Source organism: Pseudochaenichthys georgianus, chromosome 4 (genome assembly GCF_902827115.2).
Source record: "Pseudochaenichthys georgianus chromosome 4, fPseGeo1.2, whole genome shotgun sequence".
NCBI lineage: Eukaryota > Metazoa > Chordata > Actinopteri > Perciformes > Channichthyidae > Pseudochaenichthys > Pseudochaenichthys georgianus.
In genome coordinates this window covers 9,064,003-9,091,996 of record NC_047506.1, presented here as the reverse complement: position 1 = coordinate 9,091,996, position 27,994 = coordinate 9,064,003, and the positions used below count along the sequence as shown (strand labels likewise).

Genomic DNA, 27,994 nt, shown 5'->3' with positions numbered 1-27,994 from the left:
TACTTTCCTGTAATTTAGTTTGGTCTCAGACCTTTTCGACAAAACAAACAGGTCTGAGGTAACTGTGAAGTCAGGTGTGTGTTTTTGTTCATATCATCCCGCCACATGAGTATCTGTTGGAAACATCAAGACAACAAGCGTGTCGGTCCAGCTCCAGAAATATTTTTCAGCTCTGTGAGGAAGTGGGTAATCATTACCGACAGCTAGACACACACACACAATAACGTTTTTTTATTTTATTACCAACAAGAGCTGCATTTTCCAAAGTTTGATGCCAAAACAAAATGCTGTGTCTCTGATGCAAATAATTGATAGACGACTGACATCCATATTTCTACATCCCAATGATGATACAACATTTACTGCAGTGAAATTATCTTGTGTTTTTATTATGGAAGATAGAGGTATGGAGTTCACTCTGTATCACCTATGACAGACTATCAATCATTAACAGCCAAATAATGTACAGTTTTCTCTTTGACTGAATGTTGTCTTGAGTAAACAGTCCATAAAATCATATCTGCCTGGGAATTTAAAGTATAAGTGTGTGCTACTTGTTCACTGACCCAATTTACAAGACTCAGATCACAGGTATTAAGATTGCTGAACAAATAAATAATAGTTGAAAAAAAGCGCTTACCTGTACACAACATATTACAGAGTGTATTCACAAATGAACATTTTACAAAAAAATACATATGTAAAAAAAATATTCCAGAAAAGTCTCTTCAGCTGCCCAGTACATAAATGATAGACAGTATTGGAAATTGTCAAGGATTAACAGGACACCAATCAAAAGAATTTATAATGTGGAAACCTTTTCTACAGCAGCACACCTATAGGAAGATAATTAGTGCACCGCAGTTGGCCTCGGACTGATTTTCTATACTTCAGCAGTCAAATCTCTGACTCATCATTTATGTATCCCAGACCGTCCAGACTTGAAATGTTGGCCATAGGTGTGAAGTGGTGCTCCCCGTTGCCTTTGAAGTCAACAACAGAGTGATTATTATTGGCACTGAAAGGTCTCCCAGATTCAGGCCCCAGGAGCTTAATCTCTGAAGTTCTGCTGGGGATGTGCATGTATTCGGCTGACTGCCTTTTCACCTCGCTTTCACTTGGGCGCTTCGCAAACTTGAAGCATCCAAAACGTCCCTGATTCCAGATGCAAAATATAACCCCCATCAGGCAGAGACAGAGCAGTGACAGCAGAGCCACGGTCACCTCTAAACCAGTCACCTTGCTGGTGTCGCTTTGGTTCTGCGGGGTCAACGGGTCCTCCCTGCCCGAGTTTGGCTCCGGTGCAGCCGTAATCACATTGTAAATAGAGGGTGAGGAATCTGTCACCTCATTGCTAGGAGTAGAGCTCTCCCCCACTCCTGCATCAGAGTGGAGCTGCAACTGATAAACCGCCACAGTCCGGTTGTATGGTCTCCCATTGATCAGCTCTACTGAGTCACATGTGTACAGGCCCGCGTCTGATTCAGAGGCCTGCAAGACGAGGAGGCCCCGGCTGAATATGTAGTATTTGTTGTTGGAGTGAAGTGTATGGTCAGCGAATCGCCACACGACCTGCGCCAAGTTGGAGTGGAGCTGGCACGGCAGCTGGATGTTGTTTCCTGGAACCAGGGTAAAGTCCACGGCTGCCACTGGATCTAAAAACAGACACACAGTACACCTGTTTATGTGGTTGTATTTTGATGTGCAATCTTGGAGAGTAACGGATTACATAGAAAAGCATAATCAGGATACATTAAAGAAATACACGATCCGATTACTGGTATATTTTTATAAAATGGGCATTACTAGCAGGTTTACAACGATGTTGCAAATGAAGCTGCTTTGATGCAAGAACAATTTAATCGGACAATAAAGTATTATCTTATCATACAATGTTACAAACATTAAAAGGAAGGGTTTTCATTTAGGCTATTATCATCATTTTTTAAAAAATATCTTTATTTATTCATTTTTTCTAAATGCAGTAGGTGGACACCAGATTCATTACACAAATATAATGCTTTTAATTATTGTATTAAATAAAAAAAGCTTTTGTAAACTATACTTTTCTGCAGGCCTGGTCTATCATTTATGGAGATATGTTTTTCTACTAAAGTTCCATCGTTCTGTTGTATTACATAATATACTTATGTAAATGCCATATTATTGATATTTCTTCTTCTTGACTCCCTTTGCATTGCATTTGATATTGAAGTAATCCAAAAGTAACGGAAAGTAATCAGGTTACATTACTTTTATTTTGTGATATTTATATTAGGCTACTGATTACATTTTCTACGTGTTAATTGTAACAGAGTACACTTTTAAAGCATCCCTCATAACCCTGTTTATATGCACACCTTTGCTCTCTATGATATGGTGCTATACAAATGCATTTTAAATGAATTGAAGAACACATAAGGTTGGTCTCATTGCATGCTGCTGCTTCATACAAAAAGGCTGCCCAGTAATATATGCAAACATGGTGCCTTAATGTACCTGGAGGAGAACATTGAGAGAGGTCTCCCTCCTTCAGACTCTGTATTGCAGTTTCAATGTAGGACACACTGTCGACTGAGCAGCAATGCTCTTCTTGCAAGTCCCAGGCACAGTAAGGGTCCCGGGCCAGGATGCAGTCCACACAAGTCTCATAGCGGCTGCAGTTACTGAGCGGCATCTGGATGGCACCAAACTCTGAACCTGCATACAGTTGGCCCTATGTATGCAACACAGACACACATTAACAAACCACCAGGTATTTCATCTTTATATCCACTGTCGCCTCTCTACTGCCTGTTAGAAGCAATATAGTTGACAACATATTTAAATTGAGCTATAAATTAAAACTGAAACTTATTGTAAAACTAAATATATTGCCACAATGTTGAACCTGGTGAGTTACCTTGCTGGATGAGAGCCGCAGGGTGCTGATAGGCACCGAGGTTTCGTACAGTTGAATTTCCTCAATGATGAACATCTCTCCTGCGTAGTTGACAGCCTTCTGGATGTAACCGTTTTCTATCAGGAAACAAAAAGGTATACATATATATCGTATACCCACTGAATAAGCGCATTACACAAACACAGGTATCAACTATCATTACTCATACTTTATGTTTATGTGTTTCTTAAAGAGTCCCTATTATGTGTTTGTGCATGTAAAACGTTTCTCTCCCACACACTCCCCCTCTCACCCTGAAACGCGTCCATTGGACTCCTTTGTTTACTTGTGTAACATAGTGACATCACCGTGTACCACTTGATAGTGTATTACGTGATAGGCTAAGGGGCGGGACATCTCTAAGCGGTTGACCAATCACATCAGAGCCGCCAGCTAACCAATCAGAGCAGACTGGGCTCTGGTTTCAGACAGGGGATGTTTCTCAATGTCGAGGAAAGCTGCTTCAGAGCCACTATTTCAAGGATGCTACGTCATCGAGTCCCGCCGAAGGACTGTTCCAACGTCCAGGATCCCTGTAATTCTACCGAGGACTGAGTCATTCATTGCGGGAAATTTTGAGGCTGCACATGTGTATCCTCCGTGGTCTTAAAATCCCCACAATGCTTTGCGCACGGACCAATTTCCAAAAAAAAGGCGGGGCCTCTCATATGACACAGACCTGCACACTTGCTAGCCTATTCCATTCTTCGTTCTCCAAATGCCAGGAAGGATTCTTGCCTAGCCTCTGAAGGACCTGACTCGGAAGACATGTCCCACCAAGGAAGCATCCTCGACATTGAGAAACACCCAGAGGGTGAAAAGAGGTGCTGCAGCACAGGCAGTATGAGAAAAATTAAGCAATTTTGGAGATTAAAGCAAGTAATAAATAATATTAACTAGGATGTTTTATTCAAACTTGAACTGTTTTAACTTTGACTGAAAATGATTTGTTATATTGATACATTTTGACACTGTGTAACAGCCCTCAACATCAGTTCTGTTTAAAGTTGTTTATTGTCATGTGCTGTGCATAACTATTGCAGACAAGCAGTTGCAGTTTTTTTTAATCAAATATTTACCAGTGCCAATGAACATGACTGCATATCTCTGTTGGTCCAGCGCCAACACACTGTCCACTACAATCCGAGTCAGCAAAGCTCCCCTCTTCACCAGCAGCGGCCCCCCCGTCTGTGGTCGGACAGCCTCGTCCATGAGGGGGCGGTCCCTGATGAACTGGAGGGTTTTGTCAGGAAGATCCAGAGAGCGATTCATGCCCATTTTACGTGCCACACTATTGATGCACTGAAACACAAAACTTGAAGTCAGAATGGTTTGTATTTCATATTTTCCTTGCTTTAATATCCAGAATAACTTCTAGGTTGAACAAAGTCTTTAGACTCACTGCTCCCGGTCTGGGGACTGGCACCTCTCCAGTGTACATCACCCACTTCACGTGAGATGTCTCCACAGCGACAGGTGTCTTAAACTTGCCCTCGTTGAAAATATCTCGAATGGAAGACACACTATATGCACATACCGCAGATACCTCGGACAAGCCCCTGAAAAAAAAGACAGATTAGACACATTTAGTCAAGAACACTTCCATTTGTTTGTTTTATTTAATCTCTTATAGAGATAACTTTGGAGATGTCATCTTTTAAATTAAAATATGAATAGCTAAATGCAAAAATAAAAAACAAAAAGGAAAATATCCAATAACTTTTTTGTTCAACTTTTTTTATTCTTTCCCATACAACTGTCAATTTACTTTCTACCTTGCTGCACATTCACACCCTCCCTCAGCCAAAAAACTACTGTATTTGATTGCAAGTACATACGACTGCGGAGTGAAGACAGCATAGAAGACGCTCTCCTTCCAGTTCTCGTTCTTCAGCAGGAAGACATCCTGGACAATGGGGGGCAGGCTGGGTTCAGGGAGGGAACAATCCAGACGAGCTTTCAGGAACGACGTCCATTTCCTCTGCAGTGTCCGCTGGCCGCCCATATCCCCCTAAACACAGAAACAGAGGTCACGTGCTGGACTGCAAATATTCCTCTTAAGCACAACACTCAGACCAGGAATCAGACAGCGTGAGGCATTGTTGTTAAACTTTCTCTCAATGTCTTTGTAAAGGTTTTGCAGAGACCGAGTGATTATTCAGTACGTATTTACTGATCTAAACCAACTTTCTCTTGTCTTTGAAAATACAAAGAGGTTTTTTATTCAGTATATATATATATACCTTGCAGACACGGGCCACTCGAGACACAGTGACTTTGCTGGAGAAGTCGTACTCCATGGCGTTCTCACTGAAGAACATGTACACCTTGTCATCATCACCATCAAGACTGTTAAAGCTCTCCCCCACAAAGTCCATGTAGACAAAGTTTGGCTCTGAAATCACAAAACACAACATTAGCACTTTGGAAAAGGGCAGAAAAATCTAAAAAACGTTTCCTCAGTAACATCAAAGGAAATCTTTCAAATAATGCATCATGCATAAGTGTTGCTGCAGTCGATCCCCTCTTAACTATGCACACCATAATAGAACACTTTAAATGACTAGTTTTTGCAGGACAGGAACTCACCACTGAGCCATGAGCTCTTAAACTCAGTGCGGAGAGCCAAGTCCGAGCTGCGCAGAACCACCGGCTCAGAGCCCAAGAAGTTGATGGATGTAGCAGAATACAGGTCATTTCCTGTTGGACAGGAAGAAGAGGAGAAAGGAAATTACTGGAAATGTATTATTTATATTAACCGGAAATAATATCTAATTGATATGCCTGCTAATGGACTGAGCCAACTAATTAGTCCATGTGGAGTGAGCAGGGAGCACCAGCCAAGAAATTGGGTGATATTCTTACTTTTTCTTATTTCATTCGGTGCCCGGCTCTTGCAGCATTTTAAACGTGTACACAGTTATCTCACATTGAGCTTTTCTGTTGGTGCACTTTGAACGTTCAGCAGTACTCTGTGCTTTGTTCATGTTGGCAGCAAACCCTCAGACACTCACCGACCATGAGGGAGGAGTATCTCTGGAAGGGATCAAAAGGACACTTCCCTTTTCCCTCCTCCTGCTTTCCCTCCAGCTTCAGCTGTCCTTTAACAAACGTCTGTCGGAAACAAAGGAAATAAAGACTTGTTAAGAGAGCGAAAATAAAGTAGAAACAGTGCCATTTTATTTCGACAGTAAGACTGAAGTTGTAAACCTTAACCAGTGGTTTGCATGGTTCCATAGTTTGCCTTTAACTATAACCAATATATATTTACATTATGGCTCACCATTTCCCAAAGTATACAAAAGATAAAACACCTTCTGTATTGATCTCCAACCCTCCGCTCCAAATGAAATCTTGCAGAGGCTCATTTTTGTTCTTTGAACGTTAAGCTTTGATAATCTGTATTTTCCACCGGTAGACTTAACCATTAGCGTATTCTTATTTATCTGCTTTCATCTTTCCTACGGATCTATATCCCACAAATGTATGGGAGGGTTATTGAATTTAAAAATGTTTTCAATGATACTCTGTCATGGTTAAAAAAACATATCAAGATAGATCATACGTTAAAGTGAACATAATGTCTGCTTTAAAAGTTATTGTGCTGTGATGTAGTCAGTCCTCTGAGATTTGAGTTCCTTGCCAAAATACACTGAATTCATGAGCTACTGGATGTTGTTGAACAATAAAACCCAACTAAAACAATAAACATGCCGACATTATAAAAAGGCTGGGCTTAACTTGTCTTTCTTTATTGCAACCAAGAGGTAGGGCTGCTCGATTATGGCAAACATCATAATCTCGATTATTTGGGTCAATAATTGATATCACGATTATTAAAAACGACTATCCATTCACTTTGAAAACTTCCATTTATTGAAAAAATAAATGTGAACAGTATGTTTTTAACAGTTGATTACCCCGAACTTTAAGTATAATTCAACTGAAAAACCAATAGAAAATATTATTAACATTTTTTTTTTTTTTAAAATAGTTTTATTTCGATTATGTTGTTTTCATAATCCAAAATCGTAATTGCGATTCAAATATGATTAATTGAGCAGCCCTACCAAGAGGCACATTACAAAAAGGAAATGTATCTTATACCACTTCTTTCTAAGAAAATGTGTTGACTGTATTTCATAAAGGGTGGGAGTTTCCTTAATTTAACACAGCAAACAGTGGCTATTAAAGTAACTGGATATTAGGCCTTTGTCAATCCTGGGCACAACAGAGCCCACCAGCTAACCAATCAGAGCAGACTGGGCTCTGGTTTCAGAAAGAGGGAGAAAAGAGGTGCTGCAGCACAGCAGAATACCTTTTTGAACATTAAAGTATGTAAAAATGTCACAGAAGAAGCACAAAATATAAACCTGAAGATAAGTATGAAAAAACACCTCTATAGACCTTAATGTTCCCTGATAATGGACTAGACACTGGGGTGTAAATGAGAACCAACGCAATATATTATAGTTTAAGTGGGAGCACTGAAGCCACTGACAGGTTTATAATCCAAGTAAAGGAGAACAGTTTCAAATTATTGGAATGACTCACACAGCCACCTCTTCGGCTAATAAACAGAGGGCTTGCCTAAACTAACTCCATGTTTTACAGTTTACTTACCATGTAATCACAGGTGGGGCTAAAAGCATTCGTGCCACACACATACATCGTAGTGTCATTGACTCTGTGCAGGGTTCGAATGTAGTTACGGCATTCCACCTGCAACAAGATCCAGCAGAGAAAATGCCAAGGTCAGAGCTTTGTTAGTTCAGCCGCAAAAACACAAACACGCCACACAAGACACAAACACACTGGCTGCTTGGGGTCAACTGGTGACCAAAAGGTCAGGGCTGTGTCCATGCATTTTCTTCTTTTGCCTTTATTTGGACATTCGGTACCAAGCTATAAGCAAAGCACTTCAAAGAGAGTTCTGTGTCTTGAAAAGGAAAAAAGATCCCCATATCAATGATTTACAAATGAGACAAACTGCACAGGGGAGTAAACAACTTTCAGTCAACAGTCACCCTTTAAGGCTTTTACCCTTTACCTACAAGTAAAAGTAAATGCATTGCAAGCTCTGTTTCGTAATAAGTTACACAAACCTCAGCGTGTTTTCCTTTGTATGTGCACTCCCGCTGTTTCTCCTCTGTAACTCGCCAGTACACCTGCATCAACAGAGGGAACGTTTTTTGTTAAAGCACACAGGAATGGTGTCGCAACCGAGCCACTGCACGGCATGGAGCTGCAGCACGTTTACCCTCACACAGTGTTGATCTAACGCCAGGACCAGTCTGTACACTCGGGAAGGGAATACCTGCAGGCTGGGAAACCTATCCCTCTTCAGCTATGACTGTTAGCTGTGTAGCTACAATTATAAACCAGCTGTCTACAGTTCAAAAGGACCATAATTCATCCAAATTCTCATGCAAATGTGCACGGGGTAAATAGACAACAGCGTTGAACCAGCTGTTGAAAGGAGTGCAGTTCATGACACAACGTGATGTGTTTCTGTAAGCATATCGTCCGCCAAAATACACTCCCTAATATTGAAGGAGGGAAGATAAAGATACAAACTTACTTGAGGCGTGATCTAATTGTGAAATTGTTCTAACCCTGAACCTATGAACTTTTTTCTTGTGAATTGATACTTTCACAATGTCAGTCTCCAAAAATTCTTCATTTCAGACAATGTTGGAAAAATCGTTCAACAACACAGCTGATACATCTCTGATATGGGGTCAACCCAAAAAACATCATTGTTCAACTTATAGATAAATGATACCTATTTATTTTAAAAATGTGCATGTTAATATACTACTGTTCAGCAGGTCAGTGTATGTTCATCAGTGTTCAACGGCTTCAAACAGAATAAATATGAGCATATAAGTGCGCAGACCTGCACATTTTGTAAACAGTTGCTTATTTATGAATCTCCTCTCGTGTTCTCACCGCAGCCTTTCTGACAGAAATGTTGTTGATGTCCAGAGCATACACAGCCTCTCTGGCCCCCAGCAGCAGCACACCCAGGTCGTCTCTCATTAGCATAGTGGAGTAGTTGAAGATCCCCTCTTCTCTGAACAACTTCAGCTCGTCTAAAAAGGGAGGAGAGCATCCACATTACTTTCTACATTTCAGCTGCTGAGACTGTGCTGTGTAGTTGGAGAAAACGCTCTCACAGCAAGAAACAAAATGCTATTTCATTGATATTTTATAAGCTTGACTCAGCATGCACAAAAACTAAGTAATTAAAGGGATGGTTCAAACAGTTTGAAGCAGGGTTGTATGGGGTACTTATCCATAGTCAGGGTATTACCTACAGTTTTTCAAAAATGTGACTGATGCTGGCCCAACCACAAATGATTGCTTAACTGCTTGTGTCTCCAAACTTGGGGCATCTACTGTAAGTAATACACTGAACATGATAATATACCTCATTCCACTTCCAAAGCATCCTTTTACATCACAGAACATGCTGTGATATTGAGGATCTGTGACTTACTCTGGTAGGGGATAGTCTTTCGTGGGACACAGTATTGAGTGTCGAGTGCATTAACTGAAACATGGAGCATCAATCCACAGACGATGCTTAGAGCTGAGAGAAGAGACATGGCTCAGAGTCCAGGTGTGTCCAAGTGTGGAAGAGCTGCACTGTGCAGCTCTGCCACCAAAGCACCGGATCAGACACAAAACATGGTCCACGCTCTCAGTCCAGATGTTGCTACACTGTGCTGATGTTGCCTTCCTAGACATATGCCGCTATGGTACAAGTCATCCTCTAAAAGGCAGTTCGCAGGATGTGTAACCAGGCCTGCAGAGTGCGGCTCGGCTCAGTTTGAAGTCGGCGAGTATCTATGTCGGTGTTAGCCTCCAGCGCAGGGCTAATGATCTGCTGGTGTCTTCTCTGGATGAAGGAGCAGAAGCCATGCTGCACAGCTACTGGTGAGGGATGCTGGAGGAGATCATCTTAATGGGGCCCACCTCTAGGAAAGATATGAAAACATCTATGAATTAAATAATTAAAGAGACCCATAACATGAAAAGATGATGAGAAGACTGGAAATTATGTATAAAAGATGGACATTTGATTGATATAGTCTATTCACTTCAAGAATGAAAAGGGTGGCTGGTTTGCTGCACCTTTTTTATTTTATTTCATCTGCTGTAAATTCTGTTTTTCACTGATAACATTTAGTGTCCCATTTTTTCAACAGAGCTACACTGCAAGCAAGCTACTACTTTCACCCTGGAAGAAGTTGAACTAGTGCAAAGCTACCCCAGAGAGAAATGTAACACTACTTAAAGAAAATAATGCAAATTAATTGTTTCAAATGTACATGTACTTTATAACTAAATGTTAAACATAAAAGTGACATGGCAGCTCAACATGACACACAATTCAGTTCATTTTAAAAAGTGCCCATTTGTTCACAGGTCATACATTCACCGAAACATACTAATATAATCATCAATTGGATAATCCACGCATTAAATGTACAGTATGCAGGAATTAATTATAGCCAATCACCAATTGATTGGTCAACAAAATAAAATCTTGCCTCTTTAAAAAGGGGCAGATTAGTCATTAAGCACCACAGTGTTATTAAGATGGTGACTCATAAGAGACAGAATGATCAAATCAACAAAGACAATCTTTAAAGTGAATTGTATGAGACCAAAAACACTGGATTTAAAATGTGCCAACGCAATGCAAAAAAAACTTAGATTAAACCTTCCTGCAAAACACCTTTAAAACTCCCAAGTATACCCAATGTTGTATCAGAATATTACAGTAAGACAGCATTCCAAACAGGGACAAGTATAACCTTGTTGTTACATCAGAGTAGTAAAGCACCACTTTCAGTCATAATAAGCATGAAAAGTCATCCCTGTAAACTTCACAGAGGAAACTGATGTCAAGTGATTTCTGCCACGCTGCCCAACGACCCCCACCCCCTCTTCCTCCTGCACTCTTCCTGTCTTCCTCCCTGATAAGAAGCTGCTTCCTCTGGGCTCAGCGGAGTTCACGCAGCAGAGGGGATCAGTTCAGGTTTGGGCATGCACGCAGATCACAGTAATTCACAGTTATAGCGCTGCATCCCTACCCTGGGAATCGTGATACATTGAGACTTACCACTTCTTTCTGTTTTGACTAACTGAGCGGTGCAGCCTCATTCAAAATTCATCAAGGCACTTTTTCTTAGACTAACACACAAAGCATACTTAAGTGCAGACTATGAAGGTAGATGGTGCAAAATGTGAGAGCGTGTAAAACCTGATGTGAGCACTTGCAGAAAAAAAATCTGAGCTTGTGTGCTTACATTTACACTTGTATAAAATATCCACGTAACTGTGAACCAAATGTACACTTGTATAAAATATCCACGTAACTGTGAATCAAATGTACACTTGTAAAATATATCCACGTAACTGTGAACCAAATTCACAGAAGAGAAAAAAAAGTTTTGTAGCTTGTAGAAAAAAAATTAACTTAGTTCACTTATGTTCACTTGCAGAAAAATACATATTTTTAAAATATATTTTCCATTACAACTGCCACTTTATTTATTACAACCTCTCAAATCAGTCATTACAACTTGACGAATCTGCTCTGTGGCAGTATAAATCGACGAATCTGCGGTCTTGACTTTTGCTCCACTTCTTGCCAGTGGCGAGCCGTGACTTTTATACCTAGGCCCTCTGACCCCCCCTTCCCTCTAAAAAAAAGGAGATATTACGTCTCAACTATACTTCAGCGGAATATCAAAACAGCGGTCTGGGGTGAAACGCATCAATGACAGCGACCCTCTACCACACAAAATAACATCATTTATACCTACACCTATCATGACAGGGCACACACAGCCAAGTAGCAATTACAAATGAATTAAGTCGGCACGGCGGCCCGCATTGAAAATGACTTAGGCCTACCTTTGATGATCAAATCACTGAAACACAAAGTCCATCCTCCTGTTCTTTTGGATGAAGCACTTCATGGCGGGGTCATTCAGCTGATCCTTTGCCACTCCAATTTATCATTGTAACTCAATCTTTAAAATGACTCGGTTAATAATTTCGCAAAGATGTCCTCACTATCACTGAAGTGAGCCATCGAGAACGAACTTATGCTAATTAGAAATCTATCGATCATAAATCTATCGATTAGATTTATGATTCGAAAATAATAAAAGTAGGGTAGACATGTGGATATTATCCGGCTGAACAAAACGTGCATTTATCTAACAAGTTCGTTTTCCACAGACCTTATTTCGAGCTATTTTCCAAAACCTTATGGAGAAATCCCACTGCTTTCTGTCGAGGGAATCCGAGCGAAGCTTACTTGCGGGTTTTAGGACGCGTCACTGGACCACTTGCATACACCTCACAGCGGGCGGAACCTGTCATAAAGTCCGCGAAAATAAAGCCCGCCCATTTAGAGGGAAGATATGATTGGTCAATTGTACTGTCATTTGACATTACTCTCTCATTGAGTTACTATGGCGGGCCCTCTGTGAATCTACAGAGGGACCAACAAGCCCTCCGGTCTTCACATAACTCGCAGACGGCATTTAACCCTTCACATTCCAACAGAAACTGAACAGGCAGTTTCGAAGGATTTATTTCTTTGGAAATATTATTTTAAATACAATTAAATCAAGTTATTTTGGTAAAACTAATGAAAAATGTAACAACAAAAAAATATAAAAAATAATATTTAAAAAAAAAACGTTTTTTTTAATGTTTTCAAATATTATTTTTTAGAATATCTTAGGCCCTCACAGAGGGCCTAGAGGGCCCTGACGGTTCGCCACTGCTTCTTGCGATAAATGTGTCGCAAAAGTAACTTTCACCTGTAAATGTGGGGGGAGGGAGGGGGGAGCGAAGGGGCGGAGCTATCAGAAGGACGAGGCTCGAGTGACTGGAGACTGCGGGGCTAACGGTTCGTGTCGCTACCATCCGCTGACATGGCGCATCCATCAACGGTACATTTTGCCCATTACTTGCCCAGTATTACTTTGAATATTTTTATTGTGATTGAGGATTAAATCCGCTTTGAAGACCACCATTTTATATCGTGCAGTTTAGCGGCAAAATAACGTCAGTCAGCCAGCTAACGCTAGCTTTGTTGAGTTTATGCTAGCTAAACAAGTAGTAGTTGTAGGCTATACAGCAGTAATTCATATATGATAGCCTACTGCTTTGGCACTATCGGTTGATAACCGTTTATGAAAATAAAACCAATTGAACTGTACTGAAATAATGACAAGTTTTATAATTGTCTTGGGCTCCTGCTGTGTTTTTAAAGCCTTTCTAAATTATCCATGCTATTTTCTATTTAGAACGAAGACTTCAGAATCTTAAAATCCCTTAACGTTTGTATGCAATTGTGCTAAATTCAACTCTGGAATCAAGCAAATATTAATATGTTTGCATGACATTAGTTATTTATATTTTGCCATCACTGAACTATACGTTTAATACATTTAAGTCAAGATAAGGTACATGTGTTACATGTGTACAGCTAGTTAGTGCTCTTACCTGTGAGGCCTCCTCCAAACAGCATAATAACCAGACTGTATCATTAAAACTAAGTACCAGTTCTAGATCCTTGACTTTAGACAAACAATTCAAAAGACAACATGTATTTAAAGACCAATCTTTATTTGAAGTTGCCTCTTAACCTGAGATATTAGTTATACAGTAATAGTATTGACAATCTAAAAAAACTGAGCAACTCAACAGTCAACTTTATATTTCTTATTGTCTAAAGCATTTATTATTTTCATTTTCCCCCTCTCATATTCAGTGTGGACGGATTGAGACAGCGTGGTGTCCAGAGAGCTGCAGAGACTTCAGGGAGAAACCTCCGTGTGATGGACATCCTGTCTGTTGGTGTGGAGAGGACTGAGGGTCTTTCCTCAGCGAGGAGGACCAGGCCTGATGGAGGAGCCCATGCTGGGCATAGCTGATACCAACTGCACAGGCCTAGTCTGTCACTTTATTTGACTAAATGTGTTTACTTATACATTTAATAGGTTTACACCTTCTGTCCATATGTGCTTTTTATTTAAAACATTTGATTAACTTTTGGTTCACATTTCAATAAATTGCATTTGCACTCCTTTTGTCCATTATTCGTACTGAAAATGTTAGATTACACATTCACATCTGACTGAAGATTGGCCCCATTTATTTGTGACGTTGCAAACTCTGCGGTACAAGGCACAGGTGATGTGAAGCTCATAAAGTGAGGCAAATAGAAATAATCAGCTGATGGAGTGTAGATGTGGAAATAGGTGCATTCGATCAGCTGACTATGTTTTTCGCCACACTTTATAAGCCTGACTATAACCACCCCTTCTCTGAGGTGCAGGCAGTGTCACAAACAAATGATGGTCCTGAGAGACTACAAAAATATTCGTTGTGCAGATCTTTGTTTTCACAATAAAAGTAGTTTCTTAGTGAATGTCCTGTACTGGTCTTACAATCTCATAACATCAGCTTTTAATGTTCCTCTTGGATGTTCTTCTTGACCCTCAGAGAAGGAGAAGATGTCGTGTCTTTCGGGCATGTCCTTTCCTAACAAAAGTTACAGGAAACATAAAACATTATTGCAGAACAAGTGTGTTATTTATGAAAGAGGTGTGTTTGTGTGTTATGGGGCTGTTGATATAATAATTTTTTAATTGTAATCAGATTATGAATGAACAGTATGAAATTCATCAACATTGAAATATATGTTATTATCAAAATAATATTTAACTTATCAAAACGTAGTGCAACTGTAGAAGCTTGCTCTGTTGTCTCACTGAAAGATTAACTTTTACCACGTTTTTACAGACAATATTGAGAGATAAATAGTAGCAGTTCTCACTATGTGTTAAATATCTTTGCCTTCAATACATTAAATTAGAAAGCTGACAGTCATATTGCTTGTTAACATCTAAATGTGACTTTTTGCATGGAAAAAACCCTCAACTTAACTGATGTGTAGGTGATCTAGTATTGTTTAATGGAATGTATATCAGTGTATTCAAGTCAATACTTCATTCATTTAAACCAATATCTTTCTTGATTCTTTGTACAGTATGAAAAAAAGAGTCTTAGTACCTGTGCTGAAGTTCACTGCTGTGAGGAGTCCAGTTCTGTCTCTCACTCTCTGGTCCAGCCTGTCTGCATCACCTGGACACTTTAAACAAACAGAGATATATATATATATATATATATATATATATATATATATGTAAAGTAAACCATGTGTACAAACAATATAACTGATTCTCTTCTGTTGAACATGTTGGATTGTGTATTGTCCGAGTCAGGGTCCTTTTTATTTTACTGTAACTTTGGAAATTGTGTTACCAATGCTTACCGTTTATTTGATATCAATTTGTAATACAATTAATAAAAACAACAAGGTTTGGGTTCATTCTTCAGATGACTGTGACGTTAACTTGTAAGCTCAATAATGAACTCCAGCTCAACCAACCATATTGTAATATCTAAGTAATCATCTTGAAATATGACATTAATAATTGTAATATACACACATCTTATTGTGAGGTTGATTTCACATACACTACTTCGACGTTAGCTAAATAGAAAATAGCATGGATAATTTACAAAGGCTTTAAAAACACAGCAGGAGCCCAAGACAATTATAAAACTTGTCATTATTTCAGTACAGTTCAATTGGTTTTATTTTCATAAACGGTTATCAACCGTTAGTGCCAAAGCAGTAGGCTATAATATATGAATTACTGCTGTATAGACTACAACCACTACTTGTTTAGCTAGCATAAACTCAACAAAGCTAGCGTTAGCTGGCTGACTGACGTTATTTCGCCGCTAAACTGCACGATATAAAACGGTGGTCTTCAAAGTGGATTTAATCCTCAATCACAATAATAATATTCAAAGTAATACTGGGCAAGTAATGGGCAAAACTTACCATTGATTGACGCGCCATGTCAGCGGACTGGTAGCGACACGAATCGTTAGCGAACAGTTACGGCCCCTACACACGGCGGCGTGCATTGCCACTTCAACGCTTCTGCCCATTCACTTTGAATGGGGTGACGTCACGATTCGCCGAACTGCATTGTGGGGGCAAAGCGTAGCTTCTCTCGAGGTGCTTGCTGCAAAAGTAGAGCAATGTTCTACTTTTACCGCCTCGACGGAGGCGTCAGCCAATCAAATCCCTCGTATGTAAATCTGACAGTACAAGCACTAGCCAATCAAACCGGGTGTATGTTGGGAGCGCCAGACCGCAGTTATTTCCCATATGTCAACAAAAGGAGGAGAAAATGGTCGTGGCGGTAGGGAACATACAGGGATACAAACCGGAGGAGCCAGGCATGGGGGGAGGTGGCAAAGACAGTGGGGGAAACTGGTAGGTTTTCGCTTGTTTGGGGAGTTTATATCCAGTGTATTTCGTTTTAATGGACAGCTAGCAAGCACAGACAGTATATTTAGCCAGCATGGATGTAGCATGAATGCTTTGCTTTGTATGTCCGGGGCGGGACATTCATGTGGTTGGTTGTTGGTCGGGCTGCTCGCGTTGACTCCCCAAGCTCAAGACACGCCCACCGCCAATCGGCAACGCACGCCGCCGTGTGTAGGGGCCGTTACGGCCCGTCCACACTACAGCGTCGACAACTCCAATCTTCCCATTCACCTTGAATGGGGTGACGTCACGTTGCCTCGCTTTTTCGCCGAACTGAATTGTGGGTAGCAGAGCGGTCCGTCTCCAGCGTCAGAAGTTGAACAATGTTCAACTTCTGACGCCGGAGTAGCCAGCGCCAGCCAATCAAATCCCGTTTCAGAAAATCTGACAGCTCAAGCCGTAGCCAATCAAACCGCGTCTAAGCTGGGAGAGATATCCCGCCGTTCATTTCTATATTTCAAAAAAAGTTGGAGGAGAAACTAACTAACGCCGTAGAAAATCACCCGGTTTTGTATGACCAGACCCTCTTCACCTACCGGGATACAAACCGGAGGAACCAGGCATGGAGGGAGGTGGCAGAGACAGTGGGTGAAACTGGTAGGTTTCCACCTGTTTGGGGAGTATATATATATATATATATATATATATATTGCTCCCATAAAATCCCCGGGGTTTTTTGCTTTGTATGTCGGGGGCGGGAGATTCATGTGATTGGTTGTTGGTCGTGTTGCTTGAATAAAATCCCCAAGCTCCAGACACGCCCAGCTCCAAGCTTTTTTTGAAGCTGTAGTGTGGACGCTCCGTTAGCACCGCAGTCATCCGGTTCAACCTGAACGTGACTGTCTGACGTGTACAATGAGTTATGTTAGAAGTCAGTGTCAATGTGTGTGAGGTTGAGCCTCAAGCTATACCCCTCCGTAATCATCTGTGTAGAAGTCAGTTATTAAAGCCTAGTAACTGGAAGCTTGCCTCTCGACTCCTTCCTGTGAACATTACATTGGTGTCAGAAGTGACTTTTCGAACGGAGGACGTCTATCCTGACGGGAGTTCGTAACTGCGTCACGAGCTAGCCGGTAAGCTAGCGGAGATGGAAAAGTTCAGCAAGATGGGAGTGAAGCAAGAAAATAGTGATGAGAGGAAGATGGAGCATGCGGGTGGTCGAAGGACATGAGTGGAGAGTTCAGGAGGGCACAGGAGGCGAGAGAGCGCCTGAGAGAGTCGGCGGTGAAGATGGCTAGAGACGCAGGAATGTCGCCATCTTCAGCGCCATTTCCAAGCGGGATGTAAACAACAATGGCGGCGCCCAGCAACCAGTAGCAGCCGCCGCGTCCGTGAAGACACCCAAATACTCGGGTAAGGCAGACTGGGAGGCTTTCCATGCCCAATTTGAACTGCTTGCACATGCCGGGGGGTGGTCAATAGAGACTAAAGCACTACAGCTAGCTTTGTGCCTCACAGACGAGGCTCTTTCATGTCTGCTACTACTTAGCCCAGAGGACCGACTCACCTATGAAGCGTTAGCGGGGGCTTTGAAGAGGCGGTTTGGACAGTGTTTCCCACCAGAGCTGCTCCGGAACGAGTTGAGTAACCGCTGTAGAGAGTTTGGAGAGACGCTGCGTGCGCTGGCTAACGACGTAGAGAGCATGACGCGGCGGGCGTATGGGCACATGCCACCCGGAGTGCAGAGTGAGCTGGCACGTGACCAATTCGTCAGGGCTCTTCGCCCTGCGGACTTGAGGGTCGAGGTACAGCTGCAGCATCCACAGTCCTTGCAGGCGGCCTTGGAGATGGCTGTGGAGAGAGAGAGAAGGTGTGGAGTGGAGCTGCTAGGAGCAACAGAGGGCCGGCAGCACCGGCTGTGAGGAGCTGCAGGGAGGAGGAGAAACCTGCATGGGTTACCGAGATGACTGAATTGATAAGGGCTGTTTCTCTGCAGCCAACAAGCAGACCAAGTACCAGGGTCTGCTGGGGGTGTGGTCAGCCAGGACATTTGGCCAGGGACTGCCCCAAGACATACCGGACCCGGGGAAACAACGGGGGGCCCGCATAAAGGAGAAGATGCGGAACCAAGCCCGAGGACTCCTCAACCAAACCACAGCTGTAATGTCACCAACTCAGACATCCGAGGAAGGAGCCAGACAGCACAGCCGGGGGAGCCAGACTCTACGGCTTCCTGAAGAAGATGACAGCACATGCGGGGAGCATGTCGTCGCGGTGGGCCGTGCTGGTGGTGGGGAGTCCTGCTATATCCCGGTCGACGTGGAAGGGGTGCCCTGCACTGCACTGGTGGACACAGGCTCTACAGTAACCCTGGTGAGAGCAGATGTGTTGCCCAGTGGGACTATGTTTGAGCCGACAGCGGTGCGTCTACGCACAGTCACAGGAGAGCTGGCGCCTATGAAAGGAAGAGGCATGCTGACTGTGGCGGTGGGGGGAGTTGAAGTGCAGCACCCCGTGTGGATAGCGGATGTACAGGACCCGTGTATTCTGGGTTTGGACTTTTTGAAGGCGGCTGGCTGCCTCCTGGATCTTCAAGCAGGCACAGTGAGTTTCCAGGGGGGGCCGGTGATTACTATGACCCGTATCCACGACCCTGCTGAGCCTGCAGGGAGACCCTCTACACCCACCGTGAGTACCCTAGGAACGGAAGAAAACCCTCCCCCCTTTTCCGTATCCCCGGTGACGGCCGCTCAGGACAATTCCCCATCGGTCACCCCCGGACTGTGCCACCAGATAACAGCCCCCCCTCAGGTACCCCAGGCGGAGGTGGAAGAGGCTCAGTCTGCAGTATTGGAGGTGTGGAGGAAGAACTGTGGGGGCCTGAATCCCGAGCAGCAGGAGCAATTGGGGCAGCTTCTGCTAGAGTTCCAGGGCAGTTTCGCCATGAAGGAGGAGGAGGAGGTGGGCCGAACGCACCTGGTAGAACACGAGATCGATACCGGGGACTCGCGTCCCATCAAGTGTCGCCCGCGGCGACTCCCCCTTGCTCGTCAGCAGGCTTGCGACGAGGCAGTGCAGAGCATGCTGCAGGCAGACATCATCGAGCCCTCCGACAGCCCGTGGGCAGCACCTGTAGTCATGGTCCCGAAGAAGACAGGTGGCTGGCGGCTGTGCTCAGACTACAGACCGGTGAACGGGGTCACCAAGAAGGACTCATACCCGCTTCCCGCATCGATGAGTCCCTGGACCTGGTCGCAGGGTCGTCGTGGTTCTCTTCCTTGGATCTCCGCAGCGGGTATTACCAAGTTCCTCTGGCACCAGAGGCCAGACCAAAAACGGCTTTCTGCACCGGCCGGGGACTATGGCAGTTCAAGGTCCTCAGTTTTGGGCTGTGTAATGCCCCGGCCACCTTTGTGTGGTTGATGGACAGGGTGCTGTCTGGGATTCCCCGCCAGCAGTGTTTGGTCTACCTGGACGACATCCTGGTGCATGGCAGCTCGTTTGAGGCGGCCCTGGGATCTCTAAGAGTGGTGCTGGAGAGGATCAGAGCCGCTGGTTTGAAGCTACATCCAGACAAGTGTCATTTCCTGCAGAGAGAGGTCACTTTCCTGGGCCACAAAGTGGGGGGTGAGGGCATCGGCACCCTACAAGAGAAAGTGCAGGCGGTCGCAGGCTGGCCAAATCCTCGCAACCAGAAACAGCTGAAGAGTTTCCTGGGCCTGGCCTCGTACTACAGAAAGTTTGTACGGGGTTTTGCTTGCACTGCCGCACCCCTGTTCCAGCTGCTGCAGAAGGACAGAGCTTTCCTGTGGTCTGAGCAATGTCAAGCAGCGTTTGACAGCCTTTGGCGTGCCTTGAGTGAAGCCCCGGTTCTCGCCCCAGCCAACCCCGGGCTGCCGTTCACCCTGGACACAGACGCTAGCGGCGTTGGGGTGGGCGGAGTGCTCTCCCAGACTACACCAGAGGGGGAGCGGGTGGTGGCATACTTCAGCCGGGCGTTCAACAAAGCAGAGCGACGATACTGCGTCACCCGCAGGGAACTTTTGGCAGTGGTGCTGTCCATCAGGCACTTTAAGTACTACCTATGTGGGCAGGCGTTCATGGTGAGGACGGATCACTCTGCATTACAGTGGCTCATGACGTTCAAAGAGCCAGAAGGGCAGGTCGCCAGGTGGCTAGAAGAGCTCCAAGCTTTCGACTTCAGGGTGGAGCACCGGGCTGGGGTGCGGCACACCAATGCAGACGCTCTCTCCCGCCGCCCGTGTGCCGCCGGCGGATGCCACTACTGCGAGAAGAGAGAGACTCGGGAAAAGAAGCTGCTGGAGGAGGACATTGTCTGTGCGGCAGCGCGGAAAGTGGAAGAGGTTATCTGCCGGGAGCTCCAGACAGTGGACGTGGCCGAGTGGAAGCAACAGCAGGAGCTGGACGCCGTTCTACAGCCTGTACTGCAGTGGGTTGAGTCGCAGCATCGGCCACCGTGGGAGGAAGTGGCAGTGCTCTCCAAAGCAACCAAGGGGCTGTGGTCTCAGTTTGAGGCTCTACGTCTGTGTCAGGGCGTACTACAGCGGGCGTGGAAGGAGCCAGCAACGGGGGAGAAGAGGTGGCAAGTGGTGGTCCCGAGGGGTCTGCAAGAGGTCGTACTCAAGGCCATGCATGGAACGGCAGGCTCTGGGCACTTTGGCGTCACTAAGACTCTCCGGCGCCTTCGTCAGGGCTGCTACTGGGGGCAGTGTCGGAGGGATGTCGAAGACTTTTGTCGCCGCTGTGATTTGTGTATGGCGCGGAAGGGCCCACCTGGTCGTTCCCATGCTCCGCTACAACAGTTTTCCGTGGGGGCTCCGATGGAGAGAGTAGCGGTTGATGTGGTGGGGCCTCTACCCTTGTCAAACAGGGGGAACCGCTACGTTCTCACGGCCATAGACTATTTCACAAAGTGGCCAGAGGCGTATGCTCTCCCTGACCAAGAAGCAGAGACAGTCGCAGATGCTTTGGTGGCCGGCATGTTCAGCCGTTTTGGAGTGCCGGAGACCCTGCACAGTGATCAGGGGAGAAATTTCGAGTCCCGGGTGTTCGCCTCCATGTGCTCACAGCTGGGCATGCACAAAACACGCACCTCCCCCTTGCGACCTCAGAGCGACGGACTAGTCGAGAGATTTCACCGCACCATGGGACAGCAGCTGGCAATCCTCACGTCTCAGCATCAGCGCGACTGGGACGAGCATCTGCCCCTCGTGCTCATGGCATGTCGTTCTGCAGTTCAGGAGTCCTCAGCCTGTTCTCCTGCCCTCCTCATGTTGGGGAGAGAGCTTCGAACCCCTGCTGTTTTGGCGTTTGGTCAGCCACCGGATTCCCTGGACACGCCTCCAGGGCCTGAGTACGCCAGGAGACTTCAGGACCGCCTTGATTCCGCTCACGCTTTGCCCGCGATCAGCAGAAAAGTGCTGGGGTGAGACAGAAGCGGAACTACGACACCAGGACAAGAGGGCAGCATTTCAGGGCCGGGGAGTTGGTTTGGGTCTACAGCCCACAACGGAAGAAAGGGCGGTGCCCAAAACTGGACAGTCAGTGGGTTGGTCCCTGCAGAGTACTGGAGAGGGTGGGGGAAGTGGTCTACAGGGTGCAGCTGCCCCCAAAGGGGAGAAAAGTGGTGCTCCACAGAGACAGGTTGGCTCCGTACAGAGGAGTCGCTTCTCCACAGGCTGAACCCCAAGGAACATCGGGGCCCACAGCCGTTCCCTCGACACTCCCACTCAGGTCCCCCGGCGAACAGAGTAGCAGTCCCCCATCAGGGACTGAGTGTCCCCTCATTGTTTCGCCGCCTGGGCCAGAACCGGCCACCCCTGTCCTCCTGACCCCAGTTCCCCTGCCGAGAAGGCAGGTACGACCCCCGGGTCGTTTCAGAGACTTTGTAGTGTAGCGACCCTGGTATAGGCTGTTGAGGGTGTCACTCAGGAATCCCCCGTCTCTCTGCCAATCATGGAGCTGCACGGGCTGCTGTCTGAGGTGCGGGCCTGTGGTTGGGTGAGCAGACGGGGGAGGGCGGGAAGTGTGACGTGTACAATGAGTTATGTTAGAAGTCAGTGTCAATGTGTGTGAGGTTGAGCCTCAAGCTATACCCCTCCGTAATCATCTGTGTAGAAGTCAGTTATTAAAGCCTAGTAACTGGAAGCTTGCCTCTCGACTCCTTCCTGTGAACGTTACAATATATTTAAAAAATATGTATTTTTCTGCAAGTGAACATTTCATCTCTAAGTTCATTTTTTTTCTACAAGCTACACAACTTTTTTTTTTCTTCTGTGACTTCAAATTTGGTTCACAGTGACGTGGATATTTTATACAAGTGTACATTTGGTTCACAGTTACGTGGATATTTTATACAAGTGTACATTTGGTTCACAGTTTCGTGGATATTTTATACAAGTGTAAATGTAAGCACACAAACTCAGATTTTTTTTCTACAAGTGCTCACATCAGGTTTTACACGCTCTCACATTTTGCACCATATCTACCTTCATAGTAGACTCACAAGGTAAAAAAAAAACGAACTCTTTTTGTGGTGCCCACTGCTCAAAGAGCAGCCACGGAACTCAGCTACTTTGCAAGCTTTGTTTAGATACGAAGCTTGCAGAGAAAAAAATACAGAGATGCATGCTTTTGAGATTTCTCGGCTGTTGACAGAAACCAAAATGACAGCAACCAAATTTCCTCCAGAGAGGCAGCCAGGAGCTCGCTCCCTTGTGCCTCTAAAAACCTCGGCTTTGAATGTGCGTTTTGCAACAAACTGCCATGCTCCCACCTTGTTGTTACTTGACACACCGGGGCGAGCTACCGCTTGTATACGACAGCTCATCTGTTGTCAGAGCGCAGAACTCCTGCAAACTTTCCCCCTTAGGCTGGGAGGGGAGGGGAGGGGAGGGGAGGGGAGGGGAGGGGAGGGGAGGGGAGGGGATTATAGGTTGAGCGCCACAGCTGAATGAAGTGACAGCAGGTTGTTTTTCACAGCGTTTCACAGATTCTTCCAAACCGTGCAGACAGGCAGATATATGGCTAAAACAATAGAAGACAAGCAGCAGTTGTCACATTTGTCTCTTCCTTTTTAACCAGCCACACACTGACATGTGCACCTGTGTGTGTTTCGGGTGTTGGCGGATGCACAGCTGAGGGTACTAGACACCAGTTGCATGAATAAGCTTTTCTTATAAAATAAAGCCCTTAAATGATGTCTCTCAAGTGACGTCATTCAAATAGAATTACAATTTGTTTGCATCTTTTCTTGGGATTTCAGATATTTATAAAAAAGCATATTTTAAAGTTATTTAAACATTTAAATAAATCACCTCACTTAGATATTCTCGCCTTACACTGTAAATGTTTAATACTGTATAGCTATCACAGCAGACCGTGAACAACATCACCATTCATTTGGAGTCATGTGTCTGGCCACCTGACAAACATAGGACAAATATTTACTCTTCTTTAGGTATGTTAAGGCCAACAGGGAAAAAATGTGTCTCTTTATCTGCTTAATGCTCCACTATGTTCTCCAGCTAGTTGCCAACTGTGTCTGTCTGTCATTTGGTGCTGGACAGGAGGCTAGTGACACAGTTTATCAGAGCTTTATTTACTGGAAAAGCTCGACCTGGAATCAAGGTTGCTGCGAGCCAGATTTGGGGGGCAAATAAACCACAACAATTAGTTTAAAAAAGCTCAAACTTCCTGCACAGCTGGGGGAAGTTACAGAGCTCTGCGTGCCGGTTTATCACCTGCTGCATTGCACACGACGTTCATATAACTGCTGATTTTGAATTTTAAGATTTCCGTAAGTTATAATACATAGATAGCGATCCCACATTTATGTCTCCATGTCCTCCACCTTTGCTACTACCTTGTTCTCTTTAACTCATCAGGAAGGACCGTCCCATGGACTCTTTGACCCCTTACCTGAGGGAAGAAGGATACATAAGATTATGGGCAAAATGTATTTGCTAATGGCGCCCTATCTTTAATATCTGCACACGTGATGGCATGTTACAAAGTGGTTTATGGCCCTTTTATTATCCACACTCCTTTATTTAAACAAGTTAGTTATTCAGAAAGGCTTGGGTAATGTTTCAGGCTGTGTGTAAAAGCTTATTAATTATTAATAACTTATCTACTGCTCTTGTGCAACACAACTTTTGTATAGTTTACTATCGTTTTGACTTGCTGCTACCTCACCTACTTTATATATTTACATACTGTTATAACGCTGCTCTTTCAAACTGACATGTATTTTTAACACATACATAATTATAAATATCTGTACTATATACGTATACAACACATTACATTTTAATTTACATTGTTAGATTTGGTAAAAGAAAATGTGTAAATGTTGTATTCTTACATTTCTTTATTTCTATTATAATTATTACTATGCTTGTGTGAACTCATATCCATCCCATCCTGTGTTTCACCCTGTTGTTGCTGCTGCTAAGACACATGCATTTCCGTAGAGGGATTTAATAAAGTGAATATCATCTTTCTTTTCAATAATTTACCATGAATTCAAACTCATTTTATTAACACATGCTTCCCTCTTTATATGATATGTTAGCCTATTTATTGTGTCTTTTTTATCTGCACTGTCCCTTTGCTGTAACAAGTAACAAAGTACATCAACCGGTCACAGTGGCCCTGTTTATCTCATGTCTTATAAAAGCTTATTAATGATTTATAAAGTGTTCACAACCTAATTAATAAATGAATTACAAACTATTCGTAAACCCTTCATAAGGGTAGTCTTATTGTAAAGTAGTACCCCAAAATTATAATAACCCACGCTCAGATAAGGTGTGTACTGTACTACGCTGAGGCAGAGGAGTTGTTGTGAAAGACTGGTTTGAAATCCAGTCATGTATTTTTTTATATGGGATCAAAGCAGTTTCCTGTACAGCCAGCAAAACCTGTAAAGCTAATTGACTGCACTGTGACACACGCATACTAATGTGAATATCTCTCCATGTTGTTTGTGTGAAATATAGTACAATACCTGCATACAATGTAGAAACATTGTCATCATGACATTTGAGTCAGCGTCATGGAAGATAAGCTTCAACAAAACCCGAACAAACAACAAGAGTGTGACTAAAATAGTTTTTTACATCTCCAGAGATGCAAATGTAAAAATGCATCTCCCACATACACCTTTACTACAAGCAGAAATCCCTGAAAGGGTTAGCACTGTGGGTTTCTTCTCATCAACTGTGAGTTCAAAGGCTACACATGAACTTTTTATGATGATGACTAGCCACCTTTTGTTTTGAGGCGCAGGAGAGTTGCAATTAGCGGGAAAACAATACTTCAGAAAAATGTGCTGTACAGTCTTCAAGCATGTCACCACACGCATCATTAGGCTAAAGGAGCAAACTAGAAACATGAAAATCCAACAAGCTGTTCACTCGTTCTGCTCCGACAAATCACTTGTCATCGATGAGAAGAGTCTGGTTGAGTGTAAAGTGCACGCTTGAACGCATAAATACACATCGAGTAACACGCACCCAGGCAAGTCCCAGCAGGTGGTGGGGCACAAAAGGAAAATCTGAACACCCGAACATCTCCGCCTGCTCTACCTGTGTTGTGTGACAAGCTCACTGACAGACGGGAACATCCAAGAAAAACAAAATGTGGCGAGCACTTCGGTTTGGATATTAAATGTAATAGCACTGATTTAATGATTGTTGTCTTATCAAACTTCAAAAAGTAAATGCCATCGTTGCACCATTTCAATTTGTATTCTCTTTTATTGTTCTCGATTGTTTGGTCTTTAAACGTCAGAATATAGTGAAAAGCTACCTCTATAATCTTCAAGCTCATGTTGACATCCTCAGATGTTTTGTTTGTCCAATTTTTTTTTGTAATTTAGAGAATAAAGAAGAGCACACAATCCCCACAATGGAGGCAGGATCAAAGGAATGATTGCTATTTTAGTTTGAACCAAAAACAGCTACTGGCAGATCATTTTATATTCCAGTCAGTACAATGCATTGTAGTTGAATTGGTAGAATAATGGAAAGACAATTATGGAAGTGTTGGATATACCGTACAGTTCGGTAAAATACTATGCTGCTTTATACAACCATTGCTTTTTCCTGCATTGAAGGCAGTAAAGCTGCTGTCATAAGTTGACTGATTGATAAGTTAATTCATTATTTTGAGTGTCAGTTTTTCATTAAAGTAATTTTTTATTCCAAATTGCTGCTTTTCAGCTTCTCATCTTGGGAGATCTCCTGATTTGTCACAGGTATACATCATAATGAACTGAATTTCTTGGGCAAGACAAGAAAAGAAAATACATTTAAAAGACATCTCCTTGGACTGTGATGGACATTTTTCACAATTAATTATTTCATTTAATTGACCATACAATCAATCTAGAGAAATAATCAGCAGGTTAATCGATAATGAAAGTAATCATGAGTTGCAGCCCCTAAAACACACCCTTTATGTGTTTAGAAGCAGAAAGACACTGGTTTATGTGTTTCAGTCATGCTGGGATTTAAATAAACTGTTTTAATTTTGTGGTAGAGCGGATACCATTGGCACTCAAGCTGCTGTGTTTCTGCTTCACATGTTAACCAAAATGCAACAGAGGTTCACTGAAAATACACTTCGTTTAGGGAGTCGTTTTAGCGAAAACAATGATTATTAAGTGGAGAAAATGTGCTTTTATCTAGCTTTTGGAGGCATTTGATGACCTGTGATACATTGGTGTGCACATACAAGGAAACACAAAGGAAACATGCATCACTTCCAGCTCAGACCAATGAGTTACAGGCTGTTTTTATCTGTGCAGCCCTGCCTTGACACCCAGTGACCCCACTGAGTTGCAGTATGGCAGCTAAAATTGGGCAATCCCCTGAGCCAGTGCGCTGACAGCACTGCTCCCTCAGCCTCACTCATGGATCATTAATTCTCACCATGAATAAAACTGTGCGCACCCTTTAATATCATGTTACCACACAGCGGAATTTATTCACACAGCAAACACAGGCATATTAAGCTTAGCTGTTGGTGAATTATTAATGTAGCTGTAGAGAATCGTAGCTGTGTATAGAGGAAATGCAAATGATCACACACAAAATTGAAAGCTGGGCTATTTCTAGCTGTTTCTATTAACACGGATATTTGTATCATACATGAATTGGTTTCATTGGTTTTTTTAATGGAAGAAAATCAGCTTAGAAAACACAGTTTGGCTTAAAGCCCTTCCCCTCAGGATTTACTTGACACTTTCCCAGCGACAGTAGGCTACAAGTTTCCCTGGCTGTCTGCGGTGGGAAGTGTTACTGCCCGTCAGCTCAAACGCATATCCTATACTGCTTTAGTCTGGCTCTCGGCTGCTATAATTAGATATATCCTATAATCTTAGATAAGACAGTCAACTAACAGTGTGTGCACGTCTTACCCCCACAGGTGGCAAATCCTATTCCCACAAGCTCCTTGGAAACATAATAAGTCTTTGGAGGAAAAACAACCTGCGCGCAAACAAAGCAAACCAGCTTCAGACTCACCGTGAGTTGAGACAATGAAGATCTACATTAGAAACTGTTCTGTTGTTTGTATCCTGCTCGACGCTCCCTGCTCCATGCTCCACCTGCACCGTCCAACACTCATCTGACTCCTTC

The 27,994-nt window shown here is 43.6% G+C and overlaps 1 protein-coding gene across 3 annotated transcripts; it reads right to left on the bottom strand.

Annotated features, from left to right (window-relative positions):
* Positions 1-216: 216 nt before the first annotated feature.
* Positions 217-27,994, bottom strand: LOC117445318 (semaphorin-4E). 3 transcript variants are annotated; one of them, XM_034080886.2, is made up of 15 exons: positions 27,881-27,994; positions 24,214-24,269; positions 9,444-9,924; positions 8,894-9,036; positions 8,047-8,109; positions 7,565-7,663; positions 5,956-6,055; positions 5,531-5,641; positions 5,185-5,336; positions 4,780-4,952; positions 4,344-4,500; positions 4,021-4,243; positions 2,903-3,018; positions 2,500-2,716; positions 217-1,655 (listed from the first exon to the last, which is right to left on the bottom strand). In XM_034080886.2, exons 3-15 carry the CDS (start codon positions 9,550-9,552, stop codon positions 898-900), a joined length of 2,421 nt encoding a protein of 806 aa, XP_033936777.1. In that variant the 5' UTR covers positions 9,553-9,924; positions 24,214-24,269; positions 27,881-27,994; the 3' UTR covers positions 217-897. The 3 variants fall into 3 exon arrangements, with proteins under 3 accessions (XP_033936777.1, XP_033936778.1, XP_033936776.1); XM_034080887.2 differs by lacking the exon at positions 24,214-24,269 and having other exon boundaries at positions 9,444-9,945; XM_034080885.2 differs by lacking the exon at positions 24,214-24,269.